Raw genomic sequence first — 20077 nt, 5'->3', positions numbered from 1 at the left:
GGGAAAGTCAATGTTGAATTTAATAAAATATATGGATTCATTTTTTTATTTAGTTAGATTGTATGTTTTTTTGAAGCTATTTACTTATATTTTGATATTCCAACTTACTTATTAAGATGTGCACTCCAAGTCAATTAATTTTTTAATATATTTGGTTATTATATGAATAAAGATATTATATTCTAAATCATGCCTTAAATTTTGTGTTGTGCTAATAACAATGATACAAAAATATTAATAATAATGAATTTTTAAATTTTTTAATTGATATACGAATTTTCATTGGTGCCGAAAAAAGTGTGGGAAATGAAAGTGATGAACATTAATGTATTAAATTTAAATATTTAAGATTATATAAGATTAATGTATAATATTTATAGTATAATATATATACATTGTGAGTATAAAAATTTATACACAGTTAATATATTATTTATCATTCATTAATATTTTTTGAAGAATCAATAATAATTAAAAATACATAATGTATAATAGATCGACGATATATAAAACTTTTACAATGGTACTGTGTTCACATGATCATTTCATGTTACATTTATTATCTACCCAAAATGACATGAATTCAACTACTTACCATAAATGCCCAACTCACACACAGCTCATCCACTCATGAAAGGAACTTCCTCCGACTTGTCACACTCCCAACAATGATAGCTGGTGTACCTAGTGGTGTCCCTAATGATGTATCAAGTAAATCAAAATATGTTACTTAATTGTGATTTTTTTTATAAAAAACATAAATTAATATTTTATATTATTTTAAGAAATACTATTGATTATGAACAAGATGACAGGATCTTTTTGGGACAGAGTATCCTTGTCCTTCTAGACAATTCTTTCTTACTAATAATATTTCAAATTAAATAAGTAGAGTATTAAATGATAAAACCAACACACTAAATATTTTAAAAGTTGCAGAGAATTTTACATAAAGATTATTGTACAAAATTAGTTTTTAATTTTAAGGCGTATGCACTTAAATTTCAAATGTAAAAGTTAACTACTACCTTATTTAGGTTAAAAAATAAAATGGTTAGTCTTCATTAAAAATTGTGTTTTAATTCTTAATGCATTTATACATTATTTTTCAATTAAACTTTTTATATGTTAGATTCCCATACCAATATTCGAATTCCAAATTATTTACTTAAAGTTAGTTGATAAAATTTACCGAACACATGCATTTATTAATTCTCTCAAATAATTATTTATATGAGTATAATATCTATGTATAATCAATGTAAATATTTATATATAATTATATTATCTATCATTTATTAATATTATTTATATTTTTTCTTATATTATTTAATTGAACATAAATTTTATAAAATATACTAAATTTAGATAAGCTTATATTTTTTTGGTTTCACACATGTATTTTCACAAGCAATCATATCCGAGTTTGAAACATTTACAGGTATGTGAGACTAACTCTACCAACGAGTATTTTTTCATTCACAAGACTCAAACTTACATATAAGCTTATATGAACATGAATAACAATGCTTATTTTTACTTCTTCCACCCATAGAAACATTTTTATGTAAATTTCAAGTGTATTAATTTAGTTTGTGAAAAACAACAAAAAAAACTCATTAAATTGATTCTCAAACTTTTCAATTGAGACCATATTTTACTTGTAAATCAAGCAACCACACCACGTTGTAAAGAAAACACAGCTATTTGTCTAGTTGATGTTTTTCTTTAATAACATTAACAAAGGAAAAAAGTTGATAACTAGTGAAATTGTAGAGAAAGAAAGTGCATGTTGACAATTTTTATGATTTTGGAACAAGTTGAAACAAGTTAGGAAGCAAATGATACTTTTTTATTATTTAAATATGAATAATGCTACTTATGACTTTATGGTTTGAGAGATTATATGAGTAAATTTAAAAACTTATTCCGATTTAATGATTTGAATTAATAAATAAATCTAAATTGTTTCTATAATTAATAGCTAGTATGAGGAGTAATCAGTTACATTTTTTGTGTAATGAAATATCTTTATGTATTTGTGGTGGTCTTCTCAATAAAAGTCACTCTCATAAATCGAACATATCTTTTATTATTTCCGAGATTTAACAAGACCTTACATTCCTAGAGCAATTTGTTATTAATATGCATGAGTACATTTGAAACAAAGAAGAAATCATAAAAAAAAAATTGGTATTAACATGAGTATTTCTTCACTTTTGTAAAAAACTAATCCCTTTCAAGTATGTGTTTCCCTCATAACAAAGTGTTTCTTATAGAAATCTATGCTTTGCATTACATTACGAGACCAACGCATTGTTGATAGAAAACTTACAATTGACCAAGGAAGATAATGGTCTAACATTACCGGTGGCTCTGGTCAACGGTTGATAAACCTCTCTCCCTTTCTCTCTCTATAGCTCTTCCCTTATGTCTATTTTTCTTGGTCTTTATTATGCAAAGGAATCTCTTGGGTTCTCAGAATTTTTACTATTGGGTCTGATCCAAAAAAAGTTCAACTTTTTTTTGTTGGGTGAATTCTGGTTTGCAATTTGAGTAGATTATTCCAAACTTGGTTTGTTTAGAAGGAAATGGCAGTAAGTTTTTCCTTCTGTTTTCTTTTGAATTTTTGTTTCTTATATCTGTGATTGTTGAGAATTTTTTTGGTAAATTTTGCTACTTTATGTGGAGTTCATTTCAGTGTTTTAAATTGCGGTCGTGTATACTATGATTGTGGTAATTGCAGCCGTTGCGATACAGATTGTGGCATGTTACGATGTGAATTATTTTGTGAGTAAAAACATATTTTTGACATCGATGCGGTCTGATGATGCGGTCTGATGATGCGGTCTGATGATGCGGTCCAAATGCGTTCCGATGCGGTTGCATTGTGGCCTATTGTGGTCACATCACTGTGAATCGGCCGCATCGTGATGCGGTCCCCGCAATTTGATACACTGGTTTATTCTATTGTTAATCTTCTAAAGTTTTGTTATTGTTGACCAAAATTATTTTTTGGTCAACAAGCTATTTCTAAATTACTTGCAGCTTATTTTTTCTGCTTCTTAGAATCACAATGCAATTCAATTAGAATCTTATCATGTAAAATTTCCTTGATTTTTCATTGCAACTAGTTTCATGGATCATGTTGGGTTAACAATTTAGCTTAGCCTTGTGAATCAGGTTTATTTTTTGTTCATGGATCTACTCTCCAATCAATTAAAAAATAGAATATGTCAATATCACAGTTGTAGGTATAGTGAATTTGTAATATTTAATTTTTGGTTGAATCAAATTAAGACAAAACAAACCACTAGATATTACAATGTTTGAGTTAAAGGAATAACGTTGATGAACTATATGAATTGTGGGTAGTAACAAGATCTTTAAATCTCTGCTTGAGGGTAACTGAAAGAAATATGGTTTGTTTTGGCTGTCGTGAACCGATTTTTGGTCAAACACTGGTTACGGGACTAGGATGTATTGATGTTATTGTTCATTCGCAGTGGCACTATGCCATTAGCTTTGGTACATATGTGAGAATATCACCTTTCAGTTGGTATATGTTGTGATAGAAAATATCAGTGAAAATAAGTATAACTTTTGTGATTCAGATTGTATTGATGTTGGAAATTTGTATCAATTGATATTCAGTATGCAGAACCAAGTTTGATTCCAATAAATTGAATTATGACCTTATAAAAATGTCACTTTGATTTAATAATAGACGACGAATGTAATTAAAAAAATATTTTTGAATTCAATGTGGCCCGATACAGCCTAAATGCGGTCCGATGTGGTTGCACTGCAGCCCGATAGGTCCACATCATCGTGATTCAATGTCACACCATAATTGCTGTGTGATACAATTTTAACAGCCACCACAGCCGCAATATTGCTGCTGCATCACGTGATGTAATCCGCAATTTAATCACCGGTTCCAAGTTATTAATAATCATTTGTATCTTAAGCCAGTGGGCTCAACCAAGTAAAAGTTTATCTCCTGAAGTATGAAGTTATCGGTTTCAGTTGTTCAATTAGACATGCTATTCTAGTTTTGCATTGTTCAGTAGCATGGACCATTCGGCATAAGTTATTTGGAGTTTTTTTCCGAAGTTTACTGAGATGGTAGTGTTCCTCGGTGATTCATTTCGAAGGCTGAGAAAAAGAAGTAAGAAAGTGAAACTTTGTTGGGGTTGTGCAATGATCATTAGCATCTAAAACTTGTATTATGAGGTCTATTCATTGAAACTTGCTTAACCAATTCTTTTCAATGTGTCAATTTGACAGCAGAAACGTTCGCATGTGCCGAAATTTGGCAATTGGGAAGGCGAAGATGTTCCTTATACAGCTTATTTTGATAAGGCCCGGCAAGGTAGAACTGGAACAAAGATGATAAATCCGAATGACCCCGAGGAAAATCCAGATTTAACTATTGATTCAGAGGATCTACCCGCGAAAGGATCAGTGAGGTCTGCAAACGAGTTACATAAGATCAAGGAAGACGGTGATCCGAAGAATTTTACTGATTCTCCAGCTCGTCATTACAATGCAGGCAATAGGAGTAGCGGTAATGGAAGCCACGGAGTAGGTTCTGCTGATAACCAAAGAAGACCTTTGAGACAAAGTATTGGTTCTGAATACAGCGTTGAACGCTCTCCCCTGCATCGGCAGACTAAAACCTCAGGCAAAGATAGTCCCTCATTGGAAGTAAAGAATTCATATGACAGCAGCCATGGTGCACCAGGAAGATCTCGGTTAAAATCGGTTAATCGAGGGGATGAAACTGTTAGTTTTCTTTTCTTCTCCCCTATTTTGGTGTGTGGATCTCTCCAATGCTGGAGCAGTACTTTTTTCTTTAAAAGAGATTCACTTTTTAGTTTAAATTTCGGTCATTGATTATTCGGTGTGTCACATGTCTGCATCTCTTTGAAAGAAAAAAGTATTGGACCTCTCCGGTACTGAGAGGATCCACACTCCCCCTTTTGTTACTATTAATAATATTGAGTCTAAGTCATGTCATTATGCATGATTCTTTACTTTTTTGCCTAACCGATGTGCGACTAAGCACTTAACATCCCTCACGCCCAGGGTTAGATATCGAGATCATGAAGTTTGGAGGATTGGACATTTGTGGATTGTGGGTTGCCAACCTCGTATAGACTTTTTTTACGACCGTGGCAATGAGGTTTGAATCGATGACCTTATGCAAACTATCCAAACCACTTACCACTAAGCCCAATCCTTGCGGCTTCCTTGTCATAGAGTTCGATACAAATGGGCCTTACGCCACACCAAAAGCTAGCTTATTACTTATATACGCGATCAATATGAGACTTAACATAGAAGATAACATTATGCTAATGATTGGTCGATTAGTTAACAAATTTATAAGGATTTGACCTTTTAGTCTTGATGAGATATGAGATATTTCATCATAGATCATTTATGATTTTAGCATTCTATTGTGATAGCCTGATAAAGGTGCAGCTGTTCCGAAGTTCGGCGAATGGGATATGAATAACCCTGCATCAGCTGATGGATTTACACACATTTTCAACCAAGTGAGAGAGGAGAGACAAGGTGGAGCTGGAAATATTCCGGGCACATATAATGGGAGACCACATGCTATCCGGAAACATCCGACCCATGATAAAACTCAGGTATGCATGCAATACATGTTTAATGTTGATGCAGTAAATCTATTAGTTTGGAGTTTTCACAAAACAAGTGCTTATCTTTGTACTCCTCTTTGTTTCACCAGTGTTCTTGCTTTGCATGGGGCAAAAAATGATTACTTGGAGGTGTGAATTATGTTATGACAACATAGATTGATGTGTCAGTCCTGTTTCATACGTTGTCTCGTGCCAGTAAAAACATGTCATGTCGATTAAATTTTTTAAAATTTCATTATCTAGTACTGTTTTTGTTTCATTTTTATTGGCACGAGACATTATATGAGAGAGGGTTTGAGACAACAAATATCTGTTCAAGAAAATGGAGATAAAAATAGTGTTGTGAATTGAATGATTGTGAGGTGTATGAAGCACTTGTAAATATCCAAGGCTCTCTTACAAGGTTAACTATGAGGAAGACATCATTGAAGTGCATTCATCATTACTATTTTGTGCCTTTTTTTCTTCTATGTATTTCTTTCAATTGTTTGGTAAAGATACCTTGCATGCAAGATTGAGAATTTTCTATTCTTTTTGGCATTTTGTTGTGTTACTGGTATATGCATTAAAATTCAAATTGATTGTATTTATTTGACCATTCAAATTGATTGTATTTATTTGACCACCAAGTTCGAGATGGATAGGTGTGGTTCCTCTACGTCTAGACACCAAATATCGAACATTTTTTTTGGTCATCCATTGCGAGACATCGAGACCTTAATTCTTAACAAGAGAGGGAACACCAAAGACCTCTGCCCTTCCATCCTTCCAAAAGATCTTGATTCAAGATAAATTCATGAGGAAGTAGTATCTCTTTGAGATTTATCTCAATATTTAGAATTTGGTTAATCGATAAAGATACATATACTTAATGCTCTGCCCAAGAAAGAGATCCAACTCCATCCTCATAGGGACAAAAACTGATCATTGTCTCGGTTGTGCTAGTGAAGGCTCTAGGGAATTCGGAATAGGAGAGCATTCATTTTAGGTGAGCTTACTACTTAAATGGTTTCCACAGTTATTCGCAATAAAGGACATACAAATCCAAGTGCATGGGTGCAACTCGAGCACTCATACTACCTTGTAAATAAATTTATGGATCTATGAATTACTTGTTGTTTGAATACTTGGCTGAGTCGTCAAACCTTATACTATTATTGGAAGATCTTCATCCATAAGAAGTATATAAATGAGTTTTATATCATATCTTGACCTAAAACTTCAAAGTATTAAATATATGGATGCAACTACTTATATGTTCTCTTACCCATTTATATTTTTCACACTTTATTAAGAGGAAAATATCAAACAAAAATGTAATTGAAGATATGAAATAACTCAAGTTAAATTTAAAATATGTAATTAATTCAATTTTTAATAATTTTATGTAAAATTTAAAAATATCCAGACATATTTTAAACTAAAATGTGTTGATTAAAGTTCAAAAATCTATATTACACTAGGTATTATTAAACAAGTTGCGAAGGGCATGGAGCCGGACTCCTCTCCATTACTAGAGAAGCTAATTAGGTTAAAATACATAGAAAAAAATAATGATACTCTTATACTTTTAACTTACACTAATATTACATTTGTACCCTTAAAAATAAACTAAAAAACCTTATTGTCATTTCTAGTAATGAAGATGAGTCTGATTCTTATTCACATGAGAACAATGTGATATTGCGAGAAATGAAAACACTTATTATGAACTACTAGATCTTGATTGAATAGTTAAGATTAAAAGATACATGTACATGACTATGACTATCATGTGACCAATAACTAACTTGTAATTATAACCATCCATAATTGTTTGTAAGATCGAGATTTATTCTTCTCACTTAAGTAGTTGGGTATATATATATATATATATAGGTGTAATAGCTTTTTCATTGAAATAGGTGTAATAGCTTTTTCATTGAAATAGGTGTAATAGCTTTTTCATTGAAATAGGTGTAATAGCTTTTTCATTGAAATAGGTGTAATAGCTTTTTCATTGAAATAGGTGTAATAGCTTTTTCATTGAAATAGGTGTAATAGCTTTTTCATTGAAATAGGTGTAATAGCTTTTTCATTGAAATAGGTGTAATAGCTTTTTCATTGAAATAGGTGTAATAGCTTTTTCATTGAAATAGGTGTAATAGCTTTTTCATTGAAATAGGTGTAATAGCTTTTTCATTGAAATAGGTGTAATAGCTTTTTCATTGAAATAGGTGTAATAGCTTTTTCATTGAAATAGGTGTAATAGCTTTTTCATTGAAATAGGTGTAATAGCTTTTTCATTGAAATAGGTGTAATAGCTTTTTCATTGAAATAGGTGTAATAGCTTTTTCATTGAAATAGGTGTAATAGCTTTTTCATTGAAATAGGTGTAATAGCTTTTTCATTGAAATAGGTGTAATAGCTTTTTCATTGAAATAGGTGTAATAGCTTTTTCATTGAAATAGGTGTAATAGCTTTTTCATTGAAATAGGTGTAATAGCTTTTTCATTGAAATAGGTGTAATAGCTTTTTCATTGAAATAGGTGTAATAGCTTTTTCATTGAAATAGGTGTAATAGCTTTTTCATTGAAATAGGTGTAATAGCTTTTTCATTGAAATAGGTGTAATAGCTTTTTCATTGAAATAGGTGTAATAGCTTTTTCATTGAAATAGGTGTAATAGCTTTTTCATTGAAATAGGTGTAATAGCTTTTTCATTGAAATAGGTGTAATAGCTTTTTCATTGAAATAGGTGTAATAGCTTTTTCATTGAAATAGGTGTAATAGCTTTTTCATTGAAATAGGTGTAATAGCTTTTTCATTGAAATAGGTGTAATAGCTTTTTCATTGAAATAGGTGTAATAGCTTTTTCATTGAAATAGGTGTAATAGCTTTTTCATTGAAATAGGTGTAATAGCTTTTTCATTGAAATAGGTGTAATAGCTTTTTCATTGAAATAGGTGTAATAGCTTTTTCATTGAAATAGGTGTAATAGCTTTTTCATTGAAATAGGTGTAATAGCTTTTTCATTGAAATAGGTGTAATAGCTTTTTCATTGAAATAGGTGTAATAGCTTTTTCATTGAAATAGGTGTAATAGCTTTTTCATTGAAATAGGTGTAATAGCTTTTTCATTGAAATAGGTGTAATAGCTTTTTCATTGAAATAGGTGTAATAGCTTTTTCATTGAAATAGGTGTAATAGCTTTTTCATTGAAATAGGTGTAATAGCTTTTTCATTGAAATAGGTGTAATAGCTTTTTCATTGAAATAGGTGTAATAGCTTTTTCATTGAAATAGGTGTAATAGCTTTTTCATTGAAATAGGTGTAATAGCTTTTTCATTGAAATAGGTGTAATAGCTTTTTCATTGAAATAGGTGTAATAGCTTTTTCATTGAAATAGGTGTAATAGCTTTTTCATTGAAATAGGTGTAATAGCTTTTTCATTGAAATAGGTGTAATAGCTTTTTCATTGAAATAGGTGTAATAGCTTTTTCATTGAAATAGGTGTAATAGCTTTTTCATTGAAATAGGTGTAATAGCTTTTTCATTGAAATAGGTGTAATAGCTTTTTCATTGAAATAGGTGTAATAGCTTTTTCATTGAAATAGGTGTAATAGCTTTTTCATTGAAATAGGTGTAATAGCTTTTTCATTGAAATAGGTGTAATAGCTTTTTCATTGAAATAGGTGTAATAGCTTTTTCATTGAAATAGGTGTAATAGCTTTTTCATTGAAATAGGTGTAATAGCTTTTTCATTGAAATAGGTGTAATAGCTTTTTCATTGAAATAGGTGTAATAGCTTTTTCATTGAAATAGGTGTAATAGCTTTTTCATTGAAATAGGTGTAATAGCTTTTTCATTGAAATAGGTGTAATAGCTTTTTCATTGAAATAGGTGTAATAGCTTTTTCATTGAAATAGGTGTAATAGCTTTTTCATTGAAATAGGTGTAATAGCTTTTTCATTGAAATAGGTGTAATAGCTTTTTCATTGAAATAGGTGTAATAGCTTTTTCATTGAAATAGGTGTAATAGCTTTTTCATTGAAATAGGTGTAATAGCTTTTTCATTGAAATAGGTGTAATAGCTTTTTCATTGAAATAGGTGTAATAGCTTTTTCATTGAAATAGGTGTAATAGCTTTTTCATTGAAATAGGTGTAATAGCTTTTTCATTGAAATAGGTGTAATAGCTTTTTCATTGAAATAGGTGTAATAGCTTTTTCATTGAAATAGGTGTAATAGCTTTTTCATTGAAATAGGTGTAATAGCTTTTTCATTGAAATAGGTGTAATAGCTTTTTCATTGAAATAGGTGTAATAGCTTTTTCATTGAAATAGGTGTAATAGCTTTTTCATTGAAATAGGTGTAATAGCTTTTTCATTGAAATAGGTGTAATAGCTTTTTCATTGAAATAGGTGTAATAGCTTTTTCATTGAAATAGGTGTAATAGCTTTTTCATTGAAATAGGTGTAATAGCTTTTTCATTGAAATAGGTGTAATAGCTTTTTCATTGAAATAGGTGTAATAGCTTTTTCATTGAAATAGGTGTAATAGCTTTTTCATTGAAATAGGTGTAATAGCTTTTTCATTGAAATAGGTGTAATAGCTTTTTCATTGAAATAGGTGTAATAGCTTTTTCATTGAAATAGGTGTAATAGCTTTTTCATTGAAATAGGTGTAATAGCTTTTTCATTGAAATAGGTGTAATAGCTTTTTCATTGAAATAGGTGTAATAGCTTTTTCATTGAAATAGGTGTAATAGCTTTTTCATTGAAATAGGTGTAATAGCTTTTTCATTGAAATAGGTGTAATAGCTTTTTCATTGAAATAGGTGTAATAGCTTTTTCATTGAAATAGGTGTAATAGCTTTTTCATTGAAATAGGTGTAATAGCTTTTTCATTGAAATAGGTGTAATAGCTTTTTCATTGAAATAGGTGTAATAGCTTTTTCATTGAAATAGGTGTAATAGCTTTTTCATTGAAATAGGTGTAATAGCTTTTTCATTGAAATAGGTGTAATAGCTTTTTCATTGAAATAGGTGTAATAGCTTTTTCATTGAAATAGGTGTAATAGCTTTTTCATTGAAATAGGTGTAATAGCTTTTTCATTGAAATAGGTGTAATAGCTTTTTCATTGAAATAGGTGTAATAGCTTTTTCATTGAAATAGGTGTAATAGCTTTTTCATTGAAATAGGTGTAATAGCTTTTTCATTGAAATAGGTGTAATAGCTTTTTCATTGAAATAGGTGTAATAGCTTTTTCATTGAAATAGGTGTAATAGCTTTTTCATTGAAATAGGTGTAATAGCTTTTTCATTGAAATAGGTGTAATAGCTTTTTCATTGAAATAGGTGTAATAGCTTTTTCATTGAAATAGGTGTAATAGCTTTTTCATTGAAATAGGTGTAATAGCTTTTTCATTGAAATAGGTGTAATAGCTTTTTCATTGAAATAGGTGTAATAGCTTTTTCATTGAAATAGGTGTAATAGCTTTTTCATTGAAATAGGTGTAATAGCTTTTTCATTGAAATAGGTGTAATAGCTTTTTCATTGAAATAGGTGTAATAGCTTTTTCATTGAAATAGGTGTAATAGCTTTTTCATTGAAATAGGTGTAATAGCTTTTTCATTGAAATAGGTGTAATAGCTTTTTCATTGAAATAGGTGTAATAGCTTTTTCATTGAAATAGGTGTAATAGCTTTTTCATTGAAATAGGTGTAATAGCTTTTTCATTGAAATAGGTGTAATAGCTTTTTCATTGAAATAGGTGTAATAGCTTTTTCATTGAAATAGGTGTAATAGCTTTTTCATTGAAATAGGTGTAATAGCTTTTTCATTGAAATAGGTGTAATAGCTTTTTCATTGAAATAGGTGTAATAGCTTTTTCATTGAAATAGGTGTAATAGCTTTTTCATTGAAATAGGTGTAATAGCTTTTTCATTGAAATAGGTGTAATAGCTTTTTCATTGAAATAGGTGTAATAGCTTTTTCATTGAAATAGGTGTAATAGCTTTTTCATTGAAATAGGTGTAATAGCTTTTTCATTGAAATAGGTGTAATAGCTTTTTCATTGAAATAGGTGTAATAGCTTTTTCATTGAAATAGGTGTAATAGCTTTTTCATTGAAATAGGTGTAATAGCTTTTTCATTGAAATAGGTGTAATAGCTTTTTCATTGAAATAGGTGTAATAGCTTTTTCATTGAAATAGGTGTAATAGCTTTTTCATTGAAATAGGTGTAATAGCTTTTTCATTGAAATAGGTGTAATAGCTTTTTCATTGAAATAGGTGTAATAGCTTTTTCATTGAAATAGGTGTAATAGCTTTTTCATTGAAATAGGTGTAATAGCTTTTTCATTGAAATAGGTGTAATAGCTTTTTCATTGAAATAGGTGTAATAGCTTTTTCATTGAAATAGGTGTAATAGCTTTTTCATTGAAATAGGTGTAATAGCTTTTTCATTGAAATAGGTGTAATAGCTTTTTCATTGAAATAGGTGTAATAGCTTTTTCATTGAAATAGGTGTAATAGCTTTTTCATTGAAATAGGTGTAATAGCTTTTTCATTGAAATAGGTGTAATAGCTTTTTCATTGAAATAGGTGTAATAGCTTTTTCATTGAAATAGGTGTAATAGCTTTTTCATTGAAATAGGTGTAATAGCTTTTTCATTGAAATAGGTGTAATAGCTTTTTCATTGAAATAGGTGTAATAGCTTTTTCATTGAAATAGGTGTAATAGCTTTTTCATTGAAATAGGTGTAATAGCTTTTTCATTGAAATAGGTGTAATAGCTTTTTCATTGAAATAGGTGTAATAGCTTTTTCATTGAAATAGGTGTAATAGCTTTTTCATTGAAATAGGTGTAATAGCTTTTTCATTGAAATAGGTGTAATAGCTTTTTCATTGAAATAGGTGTAATAGCTTTTTCATTGAAATAGGTGTAATAGCTTTTTCATTGAAATAGGTGTAATAGCTTTTTCATTGAAATAGGTGTAATAGCTTTTTCATTGAAATAGGTGTAATAGCTTTTTCATTGAAATAGGTGTAATAGCTTTTTCATTGAAATAGGTGTAATAGCTTTTTCATTGAAATAGGTGTAATAGCTTTTTCATTGAAATAGGTGTAATAGCTTTTTCATTGAAATAGGTGTAATAGCTTTTTCATTGAAATAGGTGTAATAGCTTTTTCATTGAAATAGGTGTAATAGCTTTTTCATTGAAATAGGTGTAATAGCTTTTTCATTGAAATAGGTGTAATAGCTTTTTCATTGAAATAGGTGTAATAGCTTTTTCATTGAAATAGGTGTAATAGCTTTTTCATTGAAATAGGTGTAATAGCTTTTTCATTGAAATAGGTGTAATAGCTTTTTCATTGAAATAGGTGTAATAGCTTTTTCATTGAAATAGGTGTAATAGCTTTTTCATTGAAATAGGTGTAATAGCTTTTTCATTGAAATAGGTGTAATAGCTTTTTCATTGAAATAGGTGTAATAGCTTTTTCATTGAAATAGGTGTAATAGCTTTTTCATTGAAATAGGTGTAATAGCTTTTTCATTGAAATAGGTGTAATAGCTTTTTCATTGAAATAGGTGTAATAGCTTTTTCATTGAAATAGGTGTAATAGCTTTTTCATTGAAATAGGTGTAATAGCTTTTTCATTGAAATAGGTGTAATAGCTTTTTCATTGAAATAGGTGTAATAGCTTTTTCATTGAAATAGGTGTAATAGCTTTTTCATTGAAATAGGTGTAATAGCTTTTTCATTGAAATAGGTGTAATAGCTTTTTCATTGAAATAGGTGTAATAGCTTTTTCATTGAAATAGGTGTAATAGCTTTTTCATTGAAATAGGTGTAATAGCTTTTTCATTGAAATAGGTGTAATAGCTTTTTCATTGAAATAGGTGTAATAGCTTTTTCATTGAAATAGGTGTAATAGCTTTTTCATTGAAATAGGTGTAATAGCTTTTTCATTGAAATAGGTGTAATAGCTTTTTCATTGAAATAGGTGTAATAGCTTTTTCATTGAAATAGGTGTAATAGCTTTTTCATTGAAATAGGTGTAATAGCTTTTTCATTGAAATAGGTGTAATAGCTTTTTCATTGAAATAGGTGTAATAGCTTTTTCATTGAAATAGGTGTAATAGCTTTTTCATTGAAATAGGTGTAATAGCTTTTTCATTGAAATAGGTGTAATAGCTTTTTCATTGAAATAGGTGTAATAGCTTTTTCATTGAAATAGGTGTAATAGCTTTTTCATTGAAATAGGTGTAATAGCTTTTTCATTGAAATAGGTGTAATAGCTTTTTCATTGAAATAGGTGTAATAGCTTTTTCATTGAAATAGGTGTAATAGCTTTTTCATTGAAATAGGTGTAATAGCTTTTTCATTGAAATAGGTGTAATAGCTTTTTCATTGAAATAGGTGTAATAGCTTTTTCATTGAAATAGGTGTAATAGCTTTTTCATTGAAATAGGTGTAATAGCTTTTTCATTGAAATAGGTGTAATAGCTTTTTCATTGAAATAGGTGTAATAGCTTTTTCATTGAAATAGGTGTAATAGCTTTTTCATTGAAATAGGTGTAATAGCTTTTTCATTGAAATAGGTGTAATAGCTTTTTCATTGAAATAGGTGTAATAGCTTTTTCATTGAAATAGGTGTAATAGCTTTTTCATTGAAATAGGTGTAATAGCTTTTTCATTGAAATAGGTGTAATAGCTTTTTCATTGAAATAGGTGTAATAGCTTTTTCATTGAAATAGGTGTAATAGCTTTTTCATTGAAATAGGTGTAATAGCTTTTTCATTGAAATAGGTGTAATAGCTTTTTCATTGAAATAGGTGTAATAGCTTTTTCATTGAAATAGGTGTAATAGCTTTTTCATTGAAATAGGTGTAATAGCTTTTTCATTGAAATAGGTGTAATAGCTTTTTCATTGAAATAGGTGTAATAGCTTTTTCATTGAAATAGGTGTAATAGCTTTTTCATTGAAATAGGTGTAATAGCTTTTTCATTGAAATAGGTGTAATAGCTTTTTCATTGAAATAGGTGTAATAGCTTTTTCATTGAAATAGGTGTAATAGCTTTTTCATTGAAATAGGTGTAATAGCTTTTTCATTGAAATAGGTGTAATAGCTTTTTCATTGAAATAGGTGTAATAGCTTTTTCATTGAAATAGGTGTAATAGCTTTTTCATTGAAATAGGTGTAATAGCTTTTTCATTGAAATAGGTGTAATAGCTTTTTCATTGAAATAGGTGTAATAGCTTTTTCATTGAAATAGGTGTAATAGCTTTTTCATTGAAATAGGTGTAATAGCTTTTTCATTGAAATAGGTGTAATAGCTTTTTCATTGAAATAGGTGTAATAGCTTTTTCATTGAAATAGGTGTAATAGCTTTTTCATTGAAATAGGTGTAATAGCTTTTTCATTGAAATAGGTGTAATAGCTTTTTCATTGAAATAGGTGTAATAGCTTTTTCATTGAAATAGGTGTAATAGCTTTTTCATTGAAATAGGTGTAATAGCTTTTTCATTGAAAGAGGGATGAATGAATACCCAAGATAAATCAATGGCCCAGCTTTCAGTATGAGCAAGGCTATGCACAATGGCTATCCTGCTCTGCAAGCTTCCTGCTTTCCCCAGCTTCGGCATCAAACCCGGCGCCACCAACTTCACCTGCATGCATTTCACTCATAAAAAAACAAAGAAACAAACTTGTACATGTCACTGAGACATTTCATCAAACACATGGCACCCCAATTGAAAATAAACAAGAATAAACGAATATATACGTTGGAGAGCCTTGCGGGGCGGTCAGGGATGACAAGGTGGTGGTCAGGGTGGTAGGGATGAGTAATGACCCCATTGAGCCACCGAGTTGCGACTGAGTCGCCGAGTCGGGACTTCTCGAACGGATCGGCGGTGTTGAGAACACGGAGCGCTAATTCCACTAAGCTTTCTTCGCTTTCAATTTCATCTGGTCCCATCATTGTCCTTGGATATAAAATTTGGGACTTTGCTAAATTGCTACTTTTACGAGTGAACAAACCATTAGGAGAAATTGAGAGTTTGTTTGCCTGTCACAAATTATATTTATACATATGCCAACCTTACTTATGTCTACACCTGTGGAAACGGTTGCGTCACCGTATCGGGCTGGACCGCTTTGGGTCACAGACTCACATGTCCACTTTAGATCCGTTTCAGGCTTATTCGCCTGCTCTCATAATTTGTTATGTTTGTAATGATTATTATTGGCAATTTAGACCTCTTATTCGTGTTCGTATAATATTTACCTAAAATAATATATATATATATATATATATATATTTTGACTAAATACCCCACCTTATTCCTAATTTTTTAAACTCAATTGGTTCATGAAAAACAAAGTAATTAATTAGCCTTTAAACTTTTTAATAAATAATTTAGTCATCAAATAACAATTCAAAATATTGTTTTTTTATGCAAAAAAATTAAGTAATAAATTGGGGGTATAATGACAAAAATACCCTTATGTTTCTCTTTTACTTCCCTTTGTGCCCCTCTCACCACAAAACAAAACAAAACCAAACCCAATCGATTCGAGAACAATCTTCAACCTCGTACCGCAGCACTCAGCGTTTCTCATCAATTCAGGTTTGGTCTCACAATCTTCATTCTCTAATAATTTCATTTCTCACTTTTACTTAATAATCGATGGTGCTAGATTCACGTACTAGGTTTTGTTGTATATTTTCATATTCATTTAAAAAAATTATATTTTGCAAATTTTAATTGTTTTTTAAATTGAAATTATTGCACTGAAAATGCTTAATTGAAATTGTGGTTGAGGCCGATGCGATGGTAGACATTGCGGTTATCGTGATATGGATTGCAGTCATTAGGGTAGGTTTATGCGGCCTTATCCTGACAAGCGAAAAGATAGTTTCACGGATTTCGGCTGCTTTTTTTGTAATTGAAGAATTTTTAATCTATTGTGGTCTATCGCTGATCGGTAAACCACACTCAGTTGCGAGATGATGCGATTGTGGGGGTGTGTTGGTGATGCAGTTCACATTTTAGAACCCTTTCCATCCAGCTAAAAATTGTGCCTTTTGCATCCAGTTAAGTTGATTTACTCATTGGAACAGTTGGGTACATTTTAACGGATATTTTCGGACTTGGTATAGAGTTGTAATATGTTTGGTATATATCTATTTTCTCTTTTCAAGTTTCATAAAATCTTTTAGTTTCAAAAGTTTGAGGATTCAGAAATTACGCTATTGCTGAGTCTGAGTGTTGCCTTCTAATTGGAAGAAGACTGAAGGCGGGTTGGATTAAATTAAATAATCTTGAAAGCTCGGTGAACCCATTTTCGAAAACTACCTACATGAATTTTTGGATAGTTTAGAGTGCTATTACTTTTGGGGCTTTCATATTTTTTGATCGAGACGATGTAATCTTCGCATGTAAACCTTGACATCCATGTGCGATGGAAAAGAATGAAGATATGCCTGTAAGAAAAGGGAATTTCGCTTATTGGGGTTTTTCATCTGTTGTCAGTTGTTTGTAGTTTCGACATTCAATACTTTTTACTCAGTGTGCTTCTTAAAGTTGGAAATATTTTTCAAAGTTGTTGTTGAAACTTTTGTAGCGGCAGTGCTAGTTTAGCTTGCATTGTTATTAAGCTGTCTCCTTTTCTTTTTGCCTCGTGATGCTGAAAAATCTCTCAAATACCATAACTTTGAGCTAGGGAAGCAATGGCATGGAGAGGACAAATTTCGAAGAACATAAAAGAGCTTCGGTTTTTGATGTGCCAGTCATCGCCTGCAAGCTCATCTGCAAGGTTATACTTCTATTTTTTTTATTTTTTGGTCAAATTTCACAGCATTATTGGTATATCTCTTAGTTGTTTAGTTACACTTACATGTCATACATTTTGAATATAAAATAAACTCTTGCTTTTTCTTTATTTCAGGGCATTTGTGGAAAAGAATTATAAGGAACTGAAAACATTGAACCCAAAATTGCCAATATTGATCCGTGAAAGCAAAGGAGTTGAACCCCAGTTATGGGCAAGATATGGTATCACCAATCTCAAATCTCTTGAATTCATTTTAGTTTGAATTCACCACTGCATAATATGCATTCACATTCTATATCATGAATCATGATTCTCAATCGTTTCGTTCCCTTAACTTCATAACTGGGGTTTTTAGGATTTAGAAATCAACATTATTGCACTGAGACTGAAAATATGTTTTATCCACTTTCTATGCTTAATTTCCATATCCTGCAAATGTGTGACAATACAATAGTCTTGGTAGGCAGTACAAAACTTAACATTTATATATGCCAATTTTTTACGAAAATCAGAATAAAACAGACTTTCTTGCATGCACGCCCTGAATGTATAGTGTGGCTGAGTACTCAGCTATACAGATGTTGAATGTTTATGGCTGAAATCTCCACCCTTCTTATGCATGCATACAGTTTATGCAAGCATTTTCCGATAATATATACCAATAGTTTCTTGCCTTCTGCTACATCTATGGCACTCCATTTCTGGGCATACTGATTTCTCTAAAGCGCAATCATTTGACATGGTTCCGTCTTCTCATATATATATAATTAAACATTCTCCTATATAGTTGTACGAAAATACCATGCTTGCTGAATAAAAATATCATTTTCCTTTCTCTTCATTTTTCTTAAATATTGGTCAACATGCTTCAGCGTGCAATACTAACGAAATAGGTATATATATTTATCCACAAAAGAAAAACAAAATAGGTATATATGACAATTTGTGCGGAGAAAAAAACTTACGGATAATATCAATATCAGTTTGTGATTGTGGCTTGATGTTTAATCCCATATAATTTATACTTTGCTCTTGACACTTAAAAAGTTATCATCTTTGTATAGTGAAATATCTGAAATTCTGAACCATATATTGTAGATTATCCTTTTTATTTGCATTTTCTGCAATGTTCCTCTTTACGATGAGCCCGTGTTTCTTATGACATGTTCCGTAATTCTAGACTTGGGTGTTGAGAAAGGCATCAAATTGGAAGGCTTGACAGAGCAACAGATCTCTAAGGCACTTGAAGGTCTGGTAAAATAGGAGATTCTTTGAAAGCCTGATGTTGCTGCTTTTGTTCTGTCAGAAATTGAATAAATGCTTTCATTCTAGACTTGTTATTGCAGATTGTTTTTTTATTTGAAATAAGCCATATTTTGTTCCCTTCCATTTATGTGTCTGATGATTTCTACTCAAGTTTAGTTTGATCCTATTATTCAGAACACGGATAAATTGAGTTAGATTTTGGTTCATAGTGTTACTCTTTCTGAGTGAAAGTGGCTTTGTCAGGGAACTTGATTATGCAATGACTCAGGCAAATAATTTGTAACTAGGCATAAACAGATAACTTGCCATTCTATATAATTTTTTCTGGCATGAAGTTTTTATTTCTAAGAAACATGATTCCCTCATATATATGGTTGGACCAAGAAATATCATAATAGAAATATTCTCCCACTTAGCAACATCAATTAATTTTAATTTTTAAAAAATGTTTGAAAATGACTGTATAATTTATTTCTTGAAGTATCAACAAGGTGTTGGTCTAGTGATGTAAGGCTCCACTGGATCCCCAAAGTCGAGAGATTCCTAGGAATGATACTTGTTGGGAGGGACAGTTATAAACCTCGAAAGAGATTAGTTCCTTACTGAAGGGATATTCTTGGTAGTACTAAAAATTTATTTATTTGAAGCCGTTGAAATGCATTTATTCCCAATACAACACAATATTACTGTCAATTAATTGAGGCAACTCAACTCTGACTTTTATTTAGCTTCATAAATTTATTTCTGAACAAAATGAGCTGAATCTGAATTAATAATTGGGGCTAATTATATAATATGTTTTAACTCATTATATTTATGTTTGATTCGATTATATATATATAGATAGAGAATTATATAAGAATTATTAAAGAAACATGTTGCAACCCTTATCGGAGATATTCTTATCCGAGAATTTTCCATCGACTTGAGAAAATATCTCGATCGATGTAGCATTGTTCTCGGTATCCCGATCGATATAGTCTTCACAATAACTATATGCATGTTTCATTCCACCTACCTATGTCTTTTGTCATAATTTTGCTTTTTTGACTTCATTAGGAGCCTTAGTTATTGCCATTGCTCAAGATAATAGGTTTTCACCTCATTATGCTGGTCAAGGATAGTGAAAACACAATGAAAGGTGTTCTTAGAACAATTTAGAGTAAGTTGCATTTATATGCCCCATATTCTTATTTTTTCATTCATCATTACATGTAAATATACGGTTCATTTTATATTTTTAAATTACTATAAAGTTAGTATTTAATTTTACATTTTACAAATCTTGGTTGAGTAGGAGCCATATCATG

General features: G+C 30.5%; 3 protein-coding genes across 7 annotated transcripts; 2 read left to right on the top strand and 1 right to left on the bottom strand.

Moving 5' to 3' along the window:
- LOC109351794 (RPM1-interacting protein 4-like) lies at positions 2364–6215 on the top strand. Of its 3 annotated transcripts, none has more exons than XM_019593421.1 (5): positions 2364–2597; positions 4291–4788; positions 5475–5663; positions 5765–5813; positions 6057–6215. In XM_019593421.1, the coding sequence occupies exons 1-4, from the start codon at positions 2592–2594 to the stop codon at positions 5792–5794; spliced, it is 723 nt and encodes a 240-aa protein (XP_019448966.1). In that variant the 5' UTR covers positions 2364–2591; the 3' UTR covers positions 5795–5813; positions 6057–6215. The 3 variants fall into 3 exon arrangements, with proteins under 3 accessions (XP_019448966.1, XP_019448971.1, XP_019448979.1); XM_019593434.1 differs by lacking the exon at positions 6057–6215 and having other exon boundaries at positions 2365–2597; positions 4291–4440; positions 4483–4788; positions 5765–5988; XM_019593426.1 differs by lacking the exon at positions 6057–6215 and having other exon boundaries at positions 4294–4788; positions 5765–5988.
- LOC109359240 lies at positions 6393–15735 on the bottom strand. Its single transcript, XM_019603866.1, has 3 exons — positions 15448–15735; positions 15182–15331; positions 6393–6440 (listed from the first exon to the last, which is right to left on the bottom strand). Exons 1-3 carry the CDS (start codon positions 15643–15645, stop codon positions 6393–6395), a joined length of 396 nt encoding a protein of 131 aa, XP_019459411.1. The 5' UTR covers positions 15646–15735.
- LOC109351835 (NADH dehydrogenase [ubiquinone] 1 alpha subcomplex subunit 2-like) lies at positions 16171–18888 on the top strand. 3 transcript variants are annotated; one of them, XM_019593493.1, is made up of 4 exons: positions 16171–16294; positions 17391–17483; positions 17616–17722; positions 18682–18888. In XM_019593493.1, exons 2-4 carry the CDS (start codon positions 17398–17400, stop codon positions 18762–18764), a joined length of 276 nt encoding a protein of 91 aa, XP_019449038.1. In that variant the 5' UTR covers positions 16171–16294; positions 17391–17397; the 3' UTR covers positions 18765–18888. The 3 variants fall into 3 exon arrangements, with proteins under 3 accessions (XP_019449038.1, XP_019449030.1, XP_019449045.1); XM_019593485.1 differs by having other exon boundaries at positions 16172–16294; positions 17380–17483; XM_019593500.1 differs by having other exon boundaries at positions 16263–16294; positions 17396–17483.

This window comes from Lupinus angustifolius, chromosome LG01, assembly GCF_001865875.1.
Source record: "Lupinus angustifolius cultivar Tanjil chromosome LG01, LupAngTanjil_v1.0, whole genome shotgun sequence".
Lineage (NCBI taxonomy): Eukaryota > Viridiplantae > Streptophyta > Magnoliopsida > Fabales > Fabaceae > Lupinus > Lupinus angustifolius.
Note: the sequence above shows the minus strand (reverse complement) of the source record. Positions and strands in the feature narration are given on the sequence as shown.

Excerpts from the sequence above, each read along its gene's own strand:
- LOC109351835 (XM_019593493.1), top strand. The coding sequence starts at position 17,398 with ATGGCATGGAGAGGACAAATTTCGAAGAACATAAAAGAGCTTCGGTTT. Across the intron at positions 17,484-17,615 it reads CCTGCAAGCTCATCTGCAAG|GGCATTTGTGGAAAAGAATT; the intron begins GTTATACTTCTA and ends TCTTTATTTCAG. Across the intron at positions 17,723-18,681 it reads CCAGTTATGGGCAAGATATG|ACTTGGGTGTTGAGAAAGGC; the intron begins GTATCACCAATC and ends CCGTAATTCTAG.
- LOC109359240 (XM_019603866.1), bottom strand. The coding sequence starts at position 15,645 with ATGATGGGACCAGATGAAATTGAAAGCGAAGAAAGCTTAGTGGAATTA. Across the intron at positions 15,332-15,447 it reads GCCCCGCAAGGCTCTCCAAC|GTGAAGTTGGTGGCGCCGGG; the intron begins GTATATATTCGT and ends AAATGCATGCAG. Across the intron at positions 6,441-15,181 it reads ATCCCTCTTTCAATGAAAAA|GATGGAAGGGCAGAGGTCTT; the intron begins GCTATTACACCT and ends ATCTTTTGGAAG.
- LOC109351794 (XM_019593421.1), top strand. Across the intron at positions 4,789-5,474 it reads TTAATCGAGGGGATGAAACT|CCTGATAAAGGTGCAGCTGT; the intron begins GTTAGTTTTCTT and ends CTATTGTGATAG. Across the intron at positions 5,664-5,764 it reads CGACCCATGATAAAACTCAG|TGTTCTTGCTTTGCATGGGG; the intron begins GTATGCATGCAA and ends TTGTTTCACCAG.